The following is a 22,589-nucleotide window of genomic DNA, read 5'->3' on the forward strand; positions in this document are numbered from 1 at the left end:
AAATTAAGTAAATTACAGTGAAAAGCGGGTAGTCAGCGCCAGTGGTTGTAATGAATTGCCGCACCACCAGCAATACACAAAAATGAGCAAAATTAGTAGGAATTTGCGGAATTGTACAAAATTTTCATCTCGAAAGTAGGGCATACAAAGTTTTTGGTACAGATAATACTATAAATAAATTAAATAATAAATTTCATATGAATTTTGTGCAAAGGAACTCTAACTGAAATTGGATTTTTACGCTTTTGTGACTGCGTAGGCACAAATTAACTCGAAAACACATTGCCAAAACTTCACGAGCATTTTAATCAAATTATACCACCAGCTCAACAAATTAATAAAACAAAATTGTATGTTACGTCATGTCATGTTTATGTTCAAATTATTTTATAAAGTTTCGCTCTAAGATCCATTTGCCACACCTAAAAGTTAAACTGAGCTTTGCTAATCGTACCAATGATTTATTTCTCACTCTGAAGTGCCCCTTAAGTCGTATATTTTTCGAACCACAGTATGGTTTCAGCACAACTACACCATTCTGTTCAACTATTAAAGGCTGGTAATGCGGGTGAGCCAGCTGCTTTTGCTCTTCGTTGGATTCTCCTTAATTAACTTCACTTCACTTTAGTTTACTTTTCTTTACACTTAATCACAAATTTGTAAGACCCTAATCTCTATATGACCCGTTTTCTTCGATAGTGGTGTAAGTGCATTCTCGCAAAAAATTAATTAATGATAAAAATAAATATATAAAAAATTAATTTGAATCTTTTTCCAAAAAAATCTGTTAAAACTTTCATTGTTTTTACCACTACAAATTTTCGTAATTCACGAAGTTACAAATATAATTATTTTGAAAATGGTATAAGTCCATTATCTTCAATGAAAAAATTGTACTACATACAGGATTTCTTTAGTACGTTTTTATATGTGCGGCAATATTGTAAATGACATAAAGATTTTTACAGTTTTCGGGAATTTTGGTTTTTCCTCGCTCATTATAGAATAGAAAGTCATCCAAGGGTGCCCAAAAAAGTGCTTTTTGTTGCTTCAAACAACAACCAACAACATGTAATAGACTACAGCGATATGTGCAGTAGACAAAATAGATATTTGAAATTAGATTTAAGAGGCTTAAAGTTGATCAATACCCCAGGAACGGTGTCGAAATTATCGACCACAGATTTTTATATTCTGGGCGATATTATCTACCAAGTGATGCCGATTTTGGAACTAACGAGAGTACTATAGGAAACAAGATTTATTGTATGTCCCTAAAGACTATCATACTATCATAAACAATGCCGAAAATATGTATGAAAAAGTTTATTTTGCAAGAAGGCGAAAAAATATCAATGGTGAAGAAGTAAATTGGTTGAAGATATGTTGGATAAGGGTTTTAAAAAGCAAATCATGTTCAATGTTCTATAAAACTTGATTTAGTGAGAACGAGGATTTTAAATCACTAAATGTATTGCTCTCACGGAAAAGCTCACCGATTTTGGAAATACTAGGTTGTTCAATAAGTTTTGCGGTCCGATAAGGGGGGCGTTGCCACTAGCCAACATTTTTTTTTTTTGTTATATTGGAAACACTGTTCATATGAACGTATGTGAAGTTTCATTTCGAAAAGATAAAGTACATTTTGTGCGTCGATTCTTCACTATGGATGAGACTTGGGTCTATCGCCATGATTCTACACCAAATTCTAAAGAGTGGTAGAAACCTGGTTGTCAACATCCGATGAAGCGTCGCTTGGAGTGTTCGAGAGAAAGATTCTGCGTAAGATTTTTGGACCTTTGCACGTTGGCAACGGCGAATATCGCAGACGATGGAACGATGAGCTGTGTGAGCTTTACTACGACATAGACATAGCGCAGCGAATAAAGATCCAGCGGCTACGTTGGCTGGGTCATGTCGTCCGAATGGATACAAACGCTCGGGTTTGAAAGTATTCGATGCGGTACCAGCTGGTGGTAGCAGAGGAAGAGAAAGGTCTCCTCTGCGTTGGAAAGATCAGGTGGAGAAGGACTTGGCTTCACTTGGTGTGTCCAATTGGCGCCGGTTAGCACGAGAAAGAAACGACTAGCGCGCTTTGTTAAACTCGGCCAAAATTGCGTAAGCGGTTTTCGCGCCAATTAAGAAGAAGAAGAAGGTAGAAACCTGGTTCTTAGGTTTCGAAACGAGTTCATGCCCAGATATTTGCCAAGAAGACGTTAGCATCAGTTTTTTTGGGATGCTAAAGGAGTTTAGGTTGTATATTACTTGTATAAACTGATACAACAATAAACTCTGAAAACTATTCTAACCTTTGAAACCAACTGAAGAAAAAAATTCGTGAAAACATTCTCAGTTTGCACAAGAAAAAAACTCCTTTTCATCAGGACAATGAGCCGTGTCACAAGAGCATTTTGACAATGGCTAAAATCCATGAATTAAAGTTGGAATTGTTGGATCATCCATTGTATTCACCTGATTTGGCCCCTAGCGACTTCCATCTGTTTTCAGACCTAAAACAATGTATGAGTGGATCGCTATCCATCAAATCATGAAGTTGTGTACTGGGGGACTAAGTATACTGAATAATAAAGTATATTTCAAACTATAATTTTTTTTTCAGAACTTAGTGAAAACCCTGGTATTTTCGTTATATTGGGGAATTCACAGTTAAGTGCAAATCACTTGGCATCAAGGCAAGAGCAAACAAGAGTTTGATCATCGAAATATCCTCTATCTGTCGGCATTCCACAAAAAAGTTCTAACAGGAACAAATAGCTGCTTCCAGATAGCCAATCGACAACAAGAATTCGACACGATTACTGAACATGGAGCGCAAAAAAGATGATTCATACATTTTTGAGGAATGCTGCTAAAGGGATAGTCTTTGACTGGATATAAATCTGGGTCGATTGTCACATATATTCTAACTATTTTCTCCTAAATAGCACTCCCTAAGGTGCTATATTAACAATAAACACAATGCCCTAGAAATATGGAATACTTATGAAGAGATACATTTTGCTGCTTTGATCTATGTGGTCTTACTAGTGCGCCAGTTGCTCAGAACTCCAGTTACCTCAAACAGCAACACAATTTCCTGGCAATAAAGTAGTCGACCATATATAGAATAGACCTATCGTATTTTTCAATATTTAATATTAGGGCAGCTCACATTTAAGTGCAAATAACCCGATAACTGAGGTAAATGCCTATATTTCCCAATATAATTTCGAAAGCCGCGAATCCAGGCTATCTGAAGCACTTAATTGTGAACTGCACTATAAAATTCACTTAAACTAAATACTTGTAGAAGATTCCCATTCCAGAAGCAAAAACAATATATATATCTATTTAAATTTCAAGGGCCGATGTTGAATGTGAACCACACCTAAACGTCAACGACACCGTTGTACTTCTTTCTTTGGGGTTATTTGAAAGAAAAGGTGTACGTCAATAAGCCAGCAACAATTCAAAAGCCAAAGGACACATTAACGACATAGAACTTCAATTATGCCTCAGCGTCATCGAAAATTTGGAACATCGGATGGAGGTGTGTCGCCGAGGCCGTGGCGGCCATTTGACCGATTTTTTGTTCCATACGTAATTTCTTAAAAAAATTGTATTTTATTCAAAATCAACACCGGCCCTTGAAACTTAACCACCCTTTATATTAATGTGGGTCTCTTATATATGTATGCATGTATATGCATTAGGGCGAGCCAATTTGAATGAAACTGTTTTTTTCGACATCGTTCCTATCAGATTTGCTTTCTACATAAAACTATAAAAAAGTCCAGAGCTATTGTCTTTAAAGAAAATTTCGCGTGAGCCAAATTTTAAGAGCAGCCATCTTTATATAATATGAAGTTAAATATTTACTCGAATATATATTATGAATATTATTTTTTATTAATATACAAACTTGTACTTGGAGATTTTTAGAAGCGAAGAATTTATTTATGACATTTATTTTTTATTTAAAGCAACACCAGATGGCGCTACAAAGCAAATTATGAGGAAATCTGAAGAGCTTAAGACTTTAAACTAATAATACCAATGGACGCCGCAGCCGAATGGATTGGTGCGTGGCTACCATTCGGAATACAGAGAGAACGTAGGTTCGAATCTCGGTGAAAGACCAAAAATTAAGAAAAGGTTTTTTTCTAATAGCGGTCGCCCCTCGGCGGGCAATGGCAAACCTCCGAGTGCATTTCTGCCATGAAAAAGCTCCTCATAAAAAATATATGCCGTTCCGAGTCGGCTTGAAACTGTAGGTCTCTTCATTTGTGGAGCAACATCAAGACGCATGCCACGAATAGAAGAGGAGCACGTTCAAATACCCAAAAAGGGTGTACGCGCCAATTATATTTACATATATATATATAATGCCAAACAAAAATATTGTTGGGATGATTTTTTTTTATTATAATCTGATAGATAATTTCATAGCATTAATTTTGAAAATATGATATCCGGCATATGGCCCACGCGGCTACGAGTTACATGGTCCATGCGATCAGTCCAATTTTTTACTACTCTTTCAAATAAATCTGAATAATAAATTTAAATTTAAATTAAGCCCAATCAGCAAAAATGCCACGCAAACGATGCTTATTTGGGTTCAATTCTTACGCGAGCGGTATTTTATAGCACGTGAGCCAAGATCCGAAGAGCCGAAGAAGAAAGGCCAACAACTTAAGAACGATGACGATTTGGCATTCCGGCGTCTTCTTCAACACTTCGCTCTATGAACTTCGCAAACAAATTTATTTTCTTCAAGGTAAATTTCCACAATTTGGAAGCGTATTGGTAACGAAACAGTTTGCCATTCTCAGCTCTCAAACCATAGTTATCGATGTCGATAATTCTCACGAAGCTAAAAACACATTCGATATGTAAATCGGAGTAAAACTTGCAAAAAAAGTTATTTTTGGCATTTAGTGCCATTTTACGATTCTTTAAAAAAATAGATACCCAAAATAAATTCTTCGTACTACAAAAATCGTACAAGTTTGTATTAAAAAAATAGCAGTCATACAAGATTATTCAAAATTAATCACTCTATCGAAAGACTGATGATTTTTGCAAATGGCAATGTGCGTCAATAATATTTGACAGTTGTGAACTAGACCACTGTAGTATACAAACAGACAAACAAGGGAGTGCTCAAAGATCAAAATAAAGATTTGGATCGCTCAAAATCGATTTGGTTTTTGTTTTTCTTTTATTTAGTAAAAAGTTATTCAAAAACGAAATTGATAATTAATATTGCGCGACCTTGTAGTGCTTCAGTAAATATTAAACTCCACATTAAACTAATTCATATTAATTAAAGATAGTTTCTTTCAAAATTTGAAGTGCAATGTTGAAACAAAATTGGCCCGCCCTAATGTACCTACATCTGCACATACTCTCAGAATATAAATAAGTAAGCTTGTGCACTTACACACGTGCAAGAGTTTGTTACAGCTGTTTGATTGTTGTCTGCTCTTTTATTGGCCATCGCAACAGCTTTCAAAGCGACCGCCACCACTAAATAAATTACTTCAAGGGGCAATATGTCAGTATAAAAGTTGTCGGCGCTTTCATTAATTCCAGCAAGAGTGGGGGCAACCACCATCCCAGCCAACAACAGCACTAATGTATAACAATAGTTGCATGCCAACAACAAGAGAATGAAAAAAAGTAAAACAAAAATAACAAGCGGTCACTGAATCAGCGACCGGCAACAGTTGCCGGTGAACGGCGTGGCGGCGGGTCGGCGCAAGTGTTGGCTTTCAAATAGGAATACTTGTCCAAACCATCACACAACACACTCACATACACACAATTACTCGTACACTCACCCTGTTGTTGACTGACTGGCAAAATGTTGACCAGGGCGGTTGGATAAGCTGACGCGATGCGAGCTGGCAAGGCGAGTGGACTCAAAGTCCACAAAGTCGAAGCGTTTGGCATTTGGGTGTGTGGAAAATACTTGGAACGCTATCGTGGCGCCGGCATTGCATGCATCACCATTAATTACAAAATTCTTATGGCATTTTTGTTGTACAATATTTGCCGCTTTTGTTTTGCTGATTGTTTTACGCTTGCTTTGTTACACTAGCGGTTGGCAAGCTGGCTGGCTTGGATGACTGGCTGGCGTAAACATTAAAGCCTTTGTTTTCGATAAATTGCATGCGAGTTGGCATTAAATTCCAGTAGTAGCAGTAAGCGTCGACACCAACCAACGCGCCGGCAGCAGCGTTATCGACTTCAGCAAATACAACAAATATTAACGAACGCCAACATTCCATTGGCGAGATAAATCGCGCAGATATTTAAAACGGTCGCAATACCAAACCATCGACTGGTTTATTGTCTACACAGTAGCAAAAGCGTTGAACAAAAAAATATAAAAGTATTAAAGTTAATAAATAATAACAACACGAATGCTAGGGTAGATGTATCGGTGTGTTAGCGGCCCAGATATGCGGGGAATTAAATTTATTACACTGGTTACAACAAACACAATATTTATGGCAGCGCTGTCAATTTAATAACTGCTCGTGTAAAGTCATTAAGATTTAATGAATGCAAATACACATAAACACACGTACAATACATACACACCCATAGCTATAATTTGCTATGTACATACATAATAATATCCATTCCACTGTCTCTAATTCTTACTCACACTTTGCCTCTCTCTTACGCTCTACACTTCCAGTTCAAGAATGCACCACAGACTCGGAGGAGCTCATGTATCATCAGGTGCGCGCTTCATCTTCCTGCAGCGCCCCACCCGATTTGCTCATGGTGAGCGATCGCGAAAACAACATACCGTTACGTTCGCCTGTAGTCAATATAATTACCACAACAACACCAACTGCAACGGGGCATCATAGTAGCGGCGCTGTTGGTAGCAGCAGTGTGCAAAAACACCATCAACAGCAGCAACATGCTGCGGGGCAACAACAACAACAGCAAGCACACAAAGAGCATCACCAACATCAACATTATTCAAAGGAGGGTAGCAGTAAACAACATCTGAAGTTGAGTGGCAAAAGTGCTGCAAGTAAATTTGTTTCTGCACAGCAACAGTTGGCCGTTACGAATCAACAGCAGCAGCATCAGCAACAACAGGATGAGATTGATGGCCAACAGCAGACATCGCATCAACGCCACTCCTCACATCAACATGGCAAGGAGGAGCGAATACGCTTAGAGGTGAGTTAATTAAACGACCAGTTGAATCGCCTAATTATTATATAACTTTTCTCCAACTGTAATAACTGCTGCGTGACTACCATTCGGAATTCACAGAGAGAACGGAGGTTCGAATCTCGGTGAAACACCATAATTAAAAAAAAGAAAAACATTTTTGTAAAAGCGGTCGCCCCTCGGCAGGCAATGGCAAACCTCCGAGTATAAATCTGCCATGAAAAAGCTCCTCATAAAAACATCTGCCGTTCGGAGTCGGCTTGAAACTGTAGGTCCCTACATTTGTGGAACAACATCAAGACGCACACACAAATAGGGTGTACGCGCCAATTATATATATTGGCAATGCTGCATTATATTCCTTTTGACAATTTATGTAATTCTATTGCTTTTTAACGCAACTGTCTGAATGTAATGAAAGCATAATAAAAAATATTCCGTCTTGTACTTGGAAGCACTGCCCTAAGCATGTCGCTTGTGAGCAAACTGTCGGTAAACTGTTATTGCTTTTATATACAAATTTTTCGCTTGGCGAGTAGCGAAATTCTCTAGCGAGCAAAGAAGTGGTGAATCCAGGCACCTATTGCTTTGCACTTCAGTTTAAATAAATATTTTCTGACGGTACCCGATTCCGCTGCACAACGTCATTATGCACTGGATCCTAGGAAACAATGGCTTTTCGGGAAAAAAGAAGCGCAATCTCACTACATCTCCCATTTTGTCATGTTAAAGAGAAAATTAAATCAGCTCCCAACATTAAGGTGAATAATCTGAGTGCCTGCAAAGTATCGCTAACTTTACAGACCTATTTCCTCGAGGGCTCGGACAGTTTGGATATAGACTCGCTGCGGGAATTGGAACTAATTGAAGTCGCCAAAAGATCGAGTTTGTTTCAATATAATGTATATAGGGATTAGGGATAGGACCAAGGCGAATTCACTAAAGGTAGTGGCACTAGACCAGCAACCAGCGAAAGAAAAAAAATTGCCGATTTACCGATACCACCTTTAATAGATTCGCCTTGGATAAGACTAAGAAAATATATCATGGGCGCCACAATGGGCACAACGTGAGCCCTAAACGTTCCGACCTGCAGTTAGATAAATGTGTAGTCCCGGCAAAAAAAAGTACGCCAAGCGGTGAACGATGAGCTTAATTATGGAGTGGGGAAGTCCGCATCAACAATTTTTTGCGAACAATTATGATAGAAATTGCACAATGTTCTGAGAACTCAATTTTTTAGATATTGTATTGCTGTAGATCACAGAATTCTACGATTATTCAAAGAATATACGTTATGAGCTTAAATTTAAAAAATCATTTTTAGCTCAAACGCGAATTACAAAAGCCATTCTGTGTTCTCCCAGATTCGCGAACCGCACCATTTCCATATTTTTCCAGATGGCGTTATGTTTAAAAAGACTGACTGTTTTCTGAGAAATGCTGGTTATATTCTGTTTGCAAAAGTATTGCCAGTGGCCAGTTTCTCTTTTAAGTCTTAGGAACAGAAGTTTTTCTGGTTCCTTTAAAAAATTCCTGAATTGTTGTATCAAACATTTGATTAAATCTGTCCTTTAGTGTAATCTCCTTAATATTCTTTGAGAGCAATACATGTTTGGAAGAATTCGAGTGCTACTGTTTTTTTCTTTTTCTAAATGGCAGCTAGAACAACCAAGTGTGCTGTTGCTTCTGCAATTCGTTGTGGATATCCGTAGCACACTTTCTGGAGTTCTGTTTTGACAATGTAACGATCGTCTCATCAATCTGGCTCGTAGTCTTTCACGCTGTTTTGTCTTGAAACGTTGTCTGCTGTTTTTTACTCAAAAAAATATTTCAAAAATATTGCAATAAGAACCATCATTTTTTAACCGTTCCATTGTGTTAAAATAGCACTCAGGATAATCCAGTATTTCGACCTTATTGAATCGTTTCAACTAAAGTAAAGCATTGTATATGGTTGCCAAATGGTTTTTATTGTAGTATATTATAATCTCTATTTTTATAAAAAAAAGAACAATTTACTAAAAAATATGTAATATAATAAATTAATAAAGCACAATAAATAAATATAGTCAAAACATTTTAATATGTCTTGCTGCACTTATTGTGAACAAAGGTTGCATGTACACCTTATACATAGTATATATTTGCCCTTTATAAGTGGTGGTTAAGTTTCAAGGGCCGGTGTTGATTGTGAACAAAGTACAATTTTTTTAGGAAATGATTGTCATATCTCCTTATTATGATAATATTGGTATAGTTCAATTACATATGGAATAAAATATCGGTCGAATGATCGCCACGGCCTCGGCGGCACACCTCCAACCGATGGTCCAAATTTTCGATGACGCCGAGGCATAATTGAGGTTCTATGCCGTTAATGTGCCGAATTATCTCATCCTTTAGTTCTTGAATTGTTGCTGGCTTATCGACGAACACCTTTTTTTTCAAATAACCCCAAAGAAAGAAGTCCAACGGTGTCAAACCACATGATCTTGGCGGCCAATTGACATCGCCGCGACGTGAGTTTATTCGGCCATGAAATTTTTCGCTCAAAAGAGCCATTGTTTTATTAGCTGTATGACAAGTGGCACCGTCCTGTTGAAACGACATATGGTCCACATCCATATCTTCCAATTTGGGCCATAAAAAGTTCGTTATCATCTCACGATAGCGAACACTATTCCCAGTAACTACCGGACCGGCCTCATTTTGGAAAAAATACGGCCCAATGATGCCGCCGGCCCATAAACCGCGCCAAACAGTCACTCTTTGTGGATGCATTGGTTTTTCGGCAATCATTCTTGGATTATCATTTGCCCAAATGCGGCAATTCTGCTTATTGACGAATCCACTGAGGTGAAAATGTGCCTCATCACTGAAGATGATTTTCTTCGAAAATTGAACGGCCGTTTTCATATTAAGCCTGAATAACTTTAACGCGTTGCTCGATTGTGTATCTTTCCATGATTCAAATTGAATTAGTCTGAAATTGAAAAATGTCAAATGAAATGCAGAAAAAAACTTGACGTTTAGGTGTGGTTCAAATTCAACATCGGCCCTTGAAATTTAACCACCCTTTATAAACGATATCCAGCAGCTAGTGTTATACGAAAATTATTATTTTTTTGTTGCACGCGCCGCCTAAATTAACCAACACATTTTGCACAAACAAAAAATAACAGTTGTTTACGAGTATAATGAAACAAAAACAAGTACCACCGCCCATTGAGTACTTTAGAAATTTTCTACCAAATATTAGATTGGTCATATTTACTCTTTTATATAAAGTTCGTGTGCTTTTGCACGCTCCCCGTCGAGTGGACGCAAATTAAAGACGTGCGAGTTGAAATTTATTACAGAAATTTAATTAAGAATTCAGATATTTTGAGTTCGAAGTCAAACAGTTGAAGATGGGCCACATGATGTGGAATTTACAAAATTTCACATTTGAAATTTGAAATTTGAAAATTTGTTCAACGATTTTTATTGTCGATTAGAAGGTGCTGAGAAAATAAATTAAGATTCGACAATGCAATGAAATTTTCCAGGAAAACATCACGAAATTACTGGAAAATGCAATTTGACGCATGCTTTATCGTATACCGTTAGTGCAGGAAAACATTCGAACGGCGCTTAAAAGAAAATAAACAAGTACGAGTATCATAGATTCATTGGCCGCCTGATGGCCTGCGCGACTATCGACGGGCACCGTTTAGACTATAGCTACATGAATGAATGGATATGTACATATATGTATGTTTGTATATGGTTGGATGAACATGTGCATGCGACCTAACCATTTTGATGAGTCGCTTCGAGGATCGTAAATTAGTTTAAAGAAATAAACAATTACAGATTTTTACACTTACTTGCTTACTTATTTACAAAAAAGTTGCGAAGCACCTTGAAGTGTGCGGTGGCCTTTGCTGGTAGATTGCCCCTGGAAATAACTTTTGCGTGTGTACATGTGGGGCAAATGTCCGTATTTGTATTCTCTCATTTTTTCTCTTTCATTATACGCCTCCATGCCATTTGCCACTTGCAACAGTGCGTGAAATATGTTTTCGCGTTTTTCACGCCCACACCACCATTGCCCTTCACCAGCAACTTCCACGACGCATTGTCAGCTGAGCGGGCAAATTTTATGCATGAACTGGTATTCAGGCTAAGTGCTTGCCATGGAAATTATCCGTACGCGTCTCCTTGTTTCGATGGTATCTTCCTTAGGCACTGGAATTTACTGCTATGTGGGCGTGACATGCACATATGTGTGTAAGTATGTGTGTTTGTATGTATGCTGGGATGCGTGTATATAAGTGCGCCTTTGTGCGCGTAACCAATAGGCGCCGCAATTACCTAAACGACATTAAGTCGTGTGTAATGCCATAAAAGTCAACGTGGCGTAATAATTTCCGAAATACCTACAGTAGATTATCCGTGTGCAATCACCTACAATTCATTTATCCTGTCTTATTCCTCCCATAAAGTGCCGCAAACTCTGTAATCTCTGAGATGTTCTAACGCCGGCGCATTTTAAAGTGTTCGTCTTTTACACTGGAATTTCCGCGCAATCATCTTTTTCAACTGTTTTGTCTTTTATAGCACTCAGCGATATTTCATTTTGTTTTTTATTTTCTTACTTGCCGTTTGTTTTTTTATTTTGTTTATGGCAGCAATTTATGTTTATATGACAATTTCATGGCATTTGAATTTGGGGTTTTAGCGTCTACATTTTTTTCGAATATATTCGTGTAAGGGTCTGCGTAATGGGAATACCGTATTTAATTAAAGATGCTTAGGATGAAAATCTAAAATTTTATAATTATTTTCTGCATACAGTATCGGGCAAAACATTTGCAACTGAAATAAGATAAAGTAAATACTCTCGATCGCACAGCAGTTAAATGCCTGTAGCCTTTTATTTTAATTTTATTATAAACAATGGAAGTTTATTCATATAAACAAGGAAACGTTTATTTAAATTCCGCAGCTCATATCTTAAATCTAGATAAAAAATAATGCAACGCCTATATTCAATGAGACAAAACAATTGCAACTTAAAGTACGCAATACGTTATTTTTAATAAATTAAAAGAAAACCTTTAAAATTTCGTGGCAAATCCATGACTCTCAATAACTGCCTTGTACCGTCTCGCCCTTGACTCTGTCAAATTGTCGACGATGGTCTGCGATGTATTTCTCCATGCTTCCAGGAAAAATTGGTCAGCATTTGCCATATTACCGCGATCAATTCTCTTTCGTTTTTACAATTTCCCATAATTTTTCTGTAGGGTTAAGGTCTGAGAATGCGGGGGTCACACTATTACATTACTTTATTCTTCTAGAACCACGATTTAAGCACCTTTGCCGTATGCTTCGGGTCGTTGTCCACCACTAAGCCCCACTAAGTGTAATGTCCCACTTGGCATGTGACAGCATTATCGATACCATAATGCCTCTGTAAGCAAGCATACTGATACATTGTACCATTAATATGATGAAGCGGGCCCAAACCGGAGGAAGAAAAGCATCCCCAGACCATAACATCGCCACTAGGATTTAGTGTCTTAGCACAGTATGAATTTTGAAGATGTTTGCTTCGTGGACGTCGAACATAGCTATCACTTCCTACCAAATTAATTTAAACTCTTCGCGAAAAGCATAGTTTACCACTTGTTTGCATGCCAGTTTCTGTGATCGCCAGTTTTTGTGTAACGAACTACAACTATTTTTGCTGGTTATGTTTACTAATTAGCGGTTGCTTTGCAGTTAAGTAGCTATGGAAATCTCCCGCGACCAGGTGACAAGCGGCAGTTCTTGAATATATTGGTGACTCAAGCTCTTGGTAAAACTGTGCAAAACTTTTAAACGAAAATTTATTTATCTCTCTTACAATCATAGCATCAGCTTTTTGGGTGTACTACTGCAAAAGTTTCGTTTTTTATAAAGTTTAAAATAATTCGCGAAAATTACATCTTATGAATATTATATTTTATGGAAATGTCTTTTTGAGAAGTTTCGTTATTATAGTCATCAATAACATGCGCAGGCAGCGCTTCAACGAATTTCTTTGGAGCCATTGCTTACTTTTCCAAAATTACCTTTATTAAAATTACTCTAACAAATATTTTTCGTTCGAAAGTTTGCAGTTTTGCTTTATCTGCTCCAGTTAGCGTCTGCTGCTCTATAGCAAAAGCCTGGTCGAATGATGGATTTGTACAGAATCAATTTGCATTGTCTGTTTAGTAGTTTCGACACGTATGATCTGTTAGCTGTTTCGATTCTCTCATCGATGGTAAGTCTTGTTGAGTTGTCTCTGCTCAGTTTGAAACCTAAGTAGGTAAAGGATTACAAAGGTAGGTAGGATTACACGCATTCAAAAAAAATTTTCAGTTTGTCTGATGTTGGGTTATTTTATCTGGACATCGTCATATATTTCGTCTTATCTTCGTTGATTTTAAGACCAACTCTACCAGCTGCAATTTCAGTGTTCGCGAAGGTTTTGGATAGCGCGTGGATGTTTGTGCTGACAATCCACTTATTCGAATAATTGGGTACTTCTGTTTTTTACTACATGGTTTTATTTACTGGATCGTTTAGAAGTGAACCGAAGCCTAACAGATAATTAAATAAAAATGTTGTTGTAGCAGTTGTAGCAGTTGCTACAACAACAACAAGAAAATTATATTAAAAAAATCGTCCGCTTGCTATATGGGGAAAATAGGCAATATTGTTAAGGATAATAATTTATTAAAAAAAATCAAAAAAAATCTTTATGTGGAGCTCAAGTCTCAATAATAACGTCATTTGCCTAATAAGTAAGTCATTGTCCCGTAAGTATTCCTGAAAGGATAATTTTATTAGTTATTAAAGCATTTATTGATTCGAATTGGTGAATATTATACTTATATATACACCGGTAGTAGGTCCTACGTTCGAGGTAGATTCATGGTTGTACCCACATGGTATATACATACCTACACTTATACATACGGATGAGCCGTCGTAGCCCAATGTGTTGGTGCGTGACTACCATTCGGAAGTGCACAGGTTCGAAACCCCGAGCACGAAACATCAACTGATAGAATACTGTTTTTTCTAATAGCGGTCGCCCCTCGGCAGACAGTGACAAAACTCCCGTTGTATTATTGCCATGGAAAAGCTCCTCATAAAAATAACCATCTGCCGATAGAGTTTTATGCCGGCTCCGAAAGGCAGATGGTTTTTTATGAGGATCTTTTTCATGGCAGAAATTCAAATATATATATAATTAGCGCTTACATCCTTTATTGCGTGTTTGGCCTATTTGTGGTGTGTGTCTTGAGATTTTTCCACAAATCGAGGAACCTACATTTGATCAGTGAGTTTTGCTAGGTATTCACTAGCTGTGATTCCCTTGCTATGCCGCCTACCTTGAAGAGACTGGCGCATAATATGTATTGAGAGATCAATCACCTAAGCGTCCTAAAACCTTCGAATCAACATGGGTTTATAAATATACTAGCTTTAACCCATGGACCCGCTCGCGTAGGAGTAGTTTTGAGGGATTTAGGATATGTATATATGTATATAAAAAAATTACAAACAATAATTTCATAGAAAATATTTTTTTATTAATAACCATAATATTACAATACCCGGCATCCGTTGCTATGCCTCGTTGAATCAAGCAAAATAATTTTTATTAATTTTCTATCTCAATACGTTTTTGAACTTTGAATTTGGGTCATAGTTGGGCAGCTTATGCGAATTATGGAGTCTAGAGTGTGTTATAAATAGTGGGAAGTAGGAAAAACTAAAATTTTTTAGATTAAATTTAAGCAAATATTCGATTATTAGTGACGAATGAGAGTGGTGGCGCGGCCTGGGGGCTGTGGGAAGGGAGTTCCATCATAAAATGCCTATAACCTTCATTGGGTGAAAATATGAATGTATAAAAATGTTTACGTCATTTGTATAAAAATGTTTACGTTTCGTAGTGATGCGCGGACAACGCGGACAATATAGTATAGATTGGGTAGATTTAATTCAGATTGAACAATCAACTTTCTTCTAAATGTTTCTTTGTGATCATACTTTTCACGTCAACAAGTTCAGATAAATGTGTACATGAATGGCATATTTCATTCATCCCATTTTGTGTTCATTTCATCAAATATTTTTTAACTTTACTTTTGTATCCAGCTGTTACTGTTTCCACAATTTTAATTCAATTCAAGCATTTGATATGAAATTTATTGCGTTTTCGCTTTCGAAAATGTTTAAATACCATAAAAATTTTGCCCGCAAATCTCTTCAATACGAATGGTGTCCCCTGCAGCTGCACAGTTCGAGACGAAAACAAGTAGCAAAGCGCCACCAGAATCCAACGAAATCTTTTAATCATTCAGTAAAATTGGAAAATTTATTTGTTTTCACAGGGAAAGGCATGCATGTGGTCTGTTGTAGTGCTTTTTCAAAATCTGATTTTGTTTTGAAGTTTTTTCTGCCTCCGAAATACATGCGGAGTCATAACAGTGAATTTTGCACTAAAAGCACGCAATGGGTGGTGAGAGTGGAAGTGGATAAGAGGTGCGAAAGGAGAGTGCTGATGTAAGCAAGCTGGTCTATAGCGCAAAACCGGCGTTGAATTTGATTTGTTTACGAAAACATCGAATGCCACTTGTGCAGTGAAAACTCAAAGCAGTGCTCACGAGTCAAATCCAATCAAATCCGAAATCAGTTTATTTTGTTTCGATTGTAGCCGGCAATGCGCTTCCATCCAAGTTATTCTCGCTCAATTGGATTGCCGATTTGCGTAGAGATTTATTTGTTGTTTGTGCAAACATGTGCAATTAGTAAGAAAACAAAATTCTCAACAGAAGGGTACGCGAGCTATTGGTTATGCGCACACACACATGTACATGTGTATGGGCTTTGAAGTAAAAAATCAGATATTCGAAAATATTTTGAAACTCTATGCTGTCCAATTTTGATTTCGTGATTGTCGCCAAAGTGATGAAAAACAAATGCAGAGTGAGACAGATCTGGTTTAGGTAGTTGGTAGTTCCTCTCTACAAAATTCACCTAAATTATTTTTGCTAATTGGACTGGTAAAGGGAAAATTTCAAATAGCTGCATGGTGTGGCGATTACATTGGCATTGACCTCACTCAGTACAGCAGCCAGTTGAGATTATTTGTAGGGTATTAGCAGTCCCCAAATAAGCTGGTGGTACTGTAACAACGAGAAAAAAGCTAAGGGTGTTGTGAAGCTAACATAAAACTTAAGATATAAATGAAAAAATTGTCAAAAAAATACACAATTCACGCGCATGAGATTGATGATCAATGCCTTATGTCTTTCGCAAATACTTAGGAGTTTATAAATAAACAAGAATTATATTTTAAATAAATTTATATTCTCTTTCTTGGAATTTGTAATGGAAACTTTTCTAAATATGTTGTATGAAAATGTACCTATTAATATGCAGTTTTATAATTCAAACTTATTACCTAACTAATCTCTGGTGTCCTGCAATGAAGTATCTTGGGGCCGCTATTATTTGTGTTATTTATGAATGACATCAAAATTTGTTTCTCATTTGCTAAATTTTTGCTTAATGCTGATGATCTTAAGGTCATCTTGCCAGTGATTCAGGCTCAAGAGGATGGCGTTAATCTTTAACACGACGTAGATACTTTTACTTGTAGTACCAGAAATTCACGTTTTTCGTTAAACTTGTTCAATTGCTTTCAATTGGCTTACTCTAAAATACCTAACATCTCGACTTGTGTCCTTCAGTGTGCTAGTGAGATTAAGGACCTTGGCGTTGTCTTTGATATCAAATTTTCGTTTAATAACCATTTAACAGACAAACCACCTCCTGACGAAACCAATTAATCAATTGCTACGTTGGCAGATGATACTATAACATTGATATCATGTAAAAACTTAACTATCGCTACTGAAAAACTGCAACGATACACAAACGCTGACCAATACGTCAGCGTATTCTGAGGCCCTAAGCTATGCGAAGCGGCAAATTCGCCTGGAAGCAGCTGATGCTCTCAAGCGGGATTATGACGATGCAATGACTAGGTCAACAACAAAAACATTTATTTGTTTATTTATATGTAAGAGTAATAGTTATAAATATCCAATACATTAAAATCTAACAAGAACTCTGGCTACTAAGGCCTTTGGCTCGAGATTTATTGCCTTCTAGGGCTTTTTTTAGAGATAATTCACATTAAGTATTAATAAAAAACTTGGTTATATGTCGGTTGAAAGTAACAATAATTTTATACATTTAGTTTAGCTAGGATTTGAAATTTTAGGAAAGCGTTAGTACTATCTGAGTTTGCTAATTTCAGATGCTCAGAGGGTTTACTGCTGTCAAAAACTGTTGTTCGAGTCTGCCTTAGGCCAGGGCATTCGTTGCACTGATAAATCTGGTCTATTGCAGTATGAGCATGGCAGCTTCAAGGCTCCATTTAGTAAATGAATTGAATGTCCAATACTTAGACGCACAAAGGTTCTGATACCTCTGCAAGGAGAGTCAGACCGGTCAAAATCGGTTTAGTTCCACGGGGATGATTTAATTTCTAGTAGTGTTGATATGTGGCCCAATCATGCGTGAGTTTTTCGGCTAAGTAATTTGACGCATACATCCATAGATCTTTAAGAGTGAGGTGCTTAAAAAGTTTTAATGGCTGCATCTGTGCCTTATTTGCGCGCTCATCAGCGACTTCGTTGCCTTTGATTCCAGCATGACCCATGAACCTACATAATTTTTATTGCGTATTTTTTTCACATACAATATTTCTAATCATATTGATGAGTAACGGATGGTTTTTTGGGTCCTGCGAGGCTTCAATAACGGATTTTCTGTGAATATGACATGTTTTTTGCTGGTTTGGGAGGCAAAAAAAACATTTTTAAATCTATAGAAATAGCTCCACAAATTTTGGTTTGAGATGCCCCAATTTTTTTTTGGCCACGACTTCCATAAAGCGTGCCTAAAAAGATTCCAAATCACTGATAGTGATACATGTCCGTGCGATGAAGCCAGTTAACAAACATTAGAGCATATTTTAAAGGATTGTCCACGCTATGTCAAATCGAGACGTGGCCATATCTTGCAGTGCGAATATTTGCTAATGATGTAAAAGCCATCGTTAATCCAATCATTCAGAAGATTTGTCCTTTCAATTGTAGATATACCCAAATATAAATATACCTCGTATCGTATATAGTACATCTAAAACACTAGAAGCGTGTCTTCCATCTATCGCGACATGATCGAATTGGTTTCGCATTTTTCCATCAGGAGACAGCCATGTAGCTTGCTGTCTTCCTTGCCCACCATTGAAGTCGCCAAGCACGATTTTTATGTCGTGGCGGGGGCAACGCTCGTAGGAATATTTCAGGCGCTCATAGAAAAAATCTTTGGCCGCATCGTCTTCTCCTCCAACGGAGCTAAGTCCAATACTCTTCTTGTCTTCTCCCGTCCATCGCATCCCTTGAATGGTAGTGGTGTCAGCCTTTATTCTCACAAAGACGTCAACTAGCTGGGCAGAAGCACCTTCCCCATTAAGGGGCCGGACATTCCGGTGCATGCCCTGAAACCTTAATCCTTTGTTTGGTTTTTCATTGGGAAAGGATTTTTACGTGGCGAGTCCCAAACCCAGCGCACAACCAAATTTGCTGGGTTGATTCGCCTTCTCACATTAGTTCGCTCTCAAACGGATGTTCGGAAGCTATCCAAACGATACTCGGGCTAAGCCCGGAAGTTGTGAGCTGCTTGAATCGTATGCAGAGGAATCGTCCTAGCCACTCCCAAGTGAATAGCAATCAAGTACGGGAACATCCTCCAATTTTCTATAGAATTTTTCTCTAAGACAAGCTTCGGAGCTACTCAATAGGACGGGCATGATGAGAGACTTAGAAAATGTGGCTCTTGCTCGCAGAGAGGACTTTACTGCTCAATTGCCTGCTTAGTCGAAAGTAGCACTTGTTGGCAGAGAGATTCTCCGTCGGATTTGAAGATATTACGCTGATATTACAAATATTTGAACCAATCACCCTATAAGTGATCTACTATGCCATATTATTGCAAATTGGGAAATTTTTGCATATGCATGTGCACATACGTATACATTTTTTTGTATATTCTCGCCTAATCGTACATTCATATTTTCCATTGATTTTGTTGCAGCGCAAATGGCTACTTGCCAAATTTTGGTATCCTAATTTTACATGGCAATGTAATGGATTTCAATAAAATTTATTTTATGCATACATACAGATATATCTATTTGAAAAAATAAAAATTTGGATAGATTTATTCAAATACTCGTAGGCATGCACTATTTCGCACGTACATTTAAGTAAAAGCAACTTTATTAATTTTTGAACTGACGTTGCAAATTTATTGGAGCGTGAAATTACAACGCAAACAAACTCAAAATGACAGACTGAAGGCGTATACCAAAAATTTGTTTCTAAGTATGTACGTACGTGCGGGCATCGCTGTTGTAAACAAGTACTGAAAATAGCAAAGGTTGTAAAAATCCTGGGAAATATTTTTATGCCACCCAGCATAAATCAATATTTACTATACGTATGTATGTATCTACTCATTTTTTTCATAATTTCAGAATACTTCTACTACCCACACTCAATTGCTTCATCATCTTTACTTGTTTCTTTCAAATTATTTGCAGGAGTTCACTTGCGACGTTTCCGTCGAGGGTGGCAAATCCACACAGCCATTGCAGTTCTCATTCACCTTCTACGACCTCGACGGTCATCACGGGAAAATCACAAAGGATGACATTGTCGGCATCGTCTATACGATATATGAGTCAATCGGCAAGTCTGTGGTAGTGCCGCACTGTGGCAGCAAAACAATCAACGTTCGTTTAACTGTCAGTCCAGAGGGCAAATCAAAATCAGCCACAGCCGCAGCCGCCGCCGCTGCAGTTGTTGGTGGAGGAGGTGGTGGCAAGTTGAAAAAAATGGCCAACGGTGCTGGCACTGGGACTGGGGTAGGCATATTGGAGACAGCCACAAAGGCAAACGCCGGTCACGGACATGGTCATACACGTCGCCAGCATCGCTATCGGCCGCGCAAACTAATTAAATCTGATGACGAGGACGACGACAGTAACAGTGACAAAGAAAAGGAAACGGCGGCGACAAGCAGTGCTTTGGCTGCCAATAACTTGGGAACGACGCCAGCCATGGCGGCAGTAGCGGGTGTAGGCGGCAAATCCAAAAGTCATTCCAGCGCTAGCAAGTACAATAAAGTAAAATCCTCAGCAGCAGCAACGGTCGCGGTGGCGGAGCAGCACCAATTGTGGTATCAACAGCAGCAGGAAGCAGCCAATGCGACGGAACAACAACATCAACAGCAACAAACGCCAACAAACCTTGATGCATCTGCTGCCGCCAACTGCCCACACGAAAATCTCTATGAGAATATGACTGCAACGAATCTCAAATGTTGTACTAAGGATGCGCTGCTGAAAATGGAAGACTGTCGCGGCTGTGAGACGGGTGTGACGAGTGCACCGATTACGACTGGTTATGGGCGCTCACCAACGGATGTGTACATGCGCCAGGCGTCTACGCGTGTTAAAATGCTGCGCAAGGCGCGAAAACAAAAGGTAATTAATAATCTATAAATTACTTTGTTCTGTGAGTTCTGCGTGAGTGTGTGAAAATGTGGCAGCAACATTGCGAAAACAACGAAAGACTACTACTCAAACTTAAGCGGAAACATTGACATTGAATAATTGAACTGGGAATCATGAAATTCGCGTGGGTTTACTTTGTTGTTGCCAAGCTTCATTCACCTATGCCTGTATTTGTATGTATTTATTGATGTTCATTATGCACGAGCACATGTTAATATTCATATGTAAGCATGTAGATATTTGTTTTAAACTGCATGTGAAATTAGCGCCAATCCATTTTTCTCAGTAGGTTTCTAATGGAAGCGTGACTTAGAGTTCTGCTATAAAAAAAAATTAATTCTGCTAAATAGGCGTATCCATCGTAATACGTGTTGTGGAATTTGTTAGTTTTGTCGGGTCGAATCGCATAGTTCAATAATTCTTTTTGGACCTGAATGTAGTTTGAGTAGGCACCTTCCCCGTTTAAAAGTGCATTTATACTGCATACTGTTGACCACGTTTTGGCAAGTTTCTGGTGTAAGCTGAGAGCAGTTTTCTTTTATTTGTTGCCATAGTTCATTGAGAGTTCGAGCATCATTCTCTCTCACTGCCAGCGACCATTTTATCTCACCTTACTGTTTTATATGAGATCACGGTCTTGGGGCAGCGGCCGAAGCTAAATCTACAGTCGCACATCAAAATCAAAACTTTTAACTTCATCCCATCCGACCATATTAACGATTTCTAGTCTGCAATGATATAATTTTTGTAGTTCCACCAGAAGAACTTTCTTTGCCTTAGTTAGGGCCCTTAATCCATTTTCTCGAAGCACATTTCGGGGAGTTTCATTGCAAACATTGCCATATTGCCACTTAATCTTAGGTTTTATAGATTTTATTTTTTAGACAGCACCATTTTTTGTAATGGGTAGCATTTCCATTGAAATTTTCTAGTTTTCTTTGAACAATACTCCAACTGTGGAGACAGAGCAACTGGCCAGGCATGAGGCCTCGTAGCAGAGTTTGCAGTGATTTTAAAATAGGCTGCATTTAAGATCGTACTGCCTTACAAGAAAAAAATCGCCGCACGCGTACATTCGCCTGTGTCTAAATATTCTGCAGCATTTCCAGTAGGGTCTTAAAGCGGTAGGTATATTACATTGATGTTTTTGACTTGAGAACATTATTTTTTTCCTAAGACCCTACGGTAGTTGGTCGCTTATATGCTTCTTAGATCGTCATCTAACCATCTTTTTTGTGGTCACCCTCTTCGCTTTCCACCACACATGCGTACAGCCAAAACTTTGCGAGGTATTCTTTTATCTCGCATTCTGCAAATGTGTCCTAACTATAGGGTGGACTATGTAAAATTTGCTTTTTGAATCGGCTATAAAAAAAACGAATCAGTATTTTTGCAAACTTTTTTTTTTATTTCGAAGATTGAACATTGTCATTTATGAATTAAAAATAATATCGTTCAAATAACTGCCACGACTGGCTTAACAGTAGGCCATTTGATCAACCCAATTTTTAAGCACATTTTCGATTGTTTGGGCTCCAATTTCGTGAATGGAATTCCGATTTCGTGTTTTAAAGCTTCACTCGTCTCTGGATGGTTCGCATAGCATTTGTCCTTAACGGCTTCCCAAAAAAAATAGTCCAATGGGCTTAAATCACAGTTCCGAGGCGGCCAATTGATGTCGGAATTTCGGCTGATTATT

The 22,589-nt window shown here is 37.9% G+C and overlaps 1 protein-coding gene across 1 annotated transcript in view; it reads left to right on the forward strand.

The window, feature by feature from the left end:
* Positions 1–513: 513 nt before the first annotated feature.
* Positions 514–22,589, forward strand: part of LOC128861983 (protein naked cuticle) — a 29,286-nt gene continuing 7,210 nt past the window's right edge. Inside the window, exons 1-3 of the mRNA XM_054100358.1 lie at positions 514–568; positions 6,713–7,212; positions 19,916–20,860. Of these exons, the coding sequence (XP_053956333.1) occupies positions 514–568; positions 6,713–7,212; positions 19,916–20,860 (1,500 nt within the window). The remainder of the gene's footprint in view (positions 569–6,712; positions 7,213–19,915; positions 20,861–22,589) is intronic.

The sequence above is a fragment of the Anastrepha ludens genome, chromosome 4 (assembly GCF_028408465.1).
Source record: "Anastrepha ludens isolate Willacy chromosome 4, idAnaLude1.1, whole genome shotgun sequence".
NCBI classification, from domain to species: domain Eukaryota; kingdom Metazoa; phylum Arthropoda; class Insecta; order Diptera; family Tephritidae; genus Anastrepha; species Anastrepha ludens.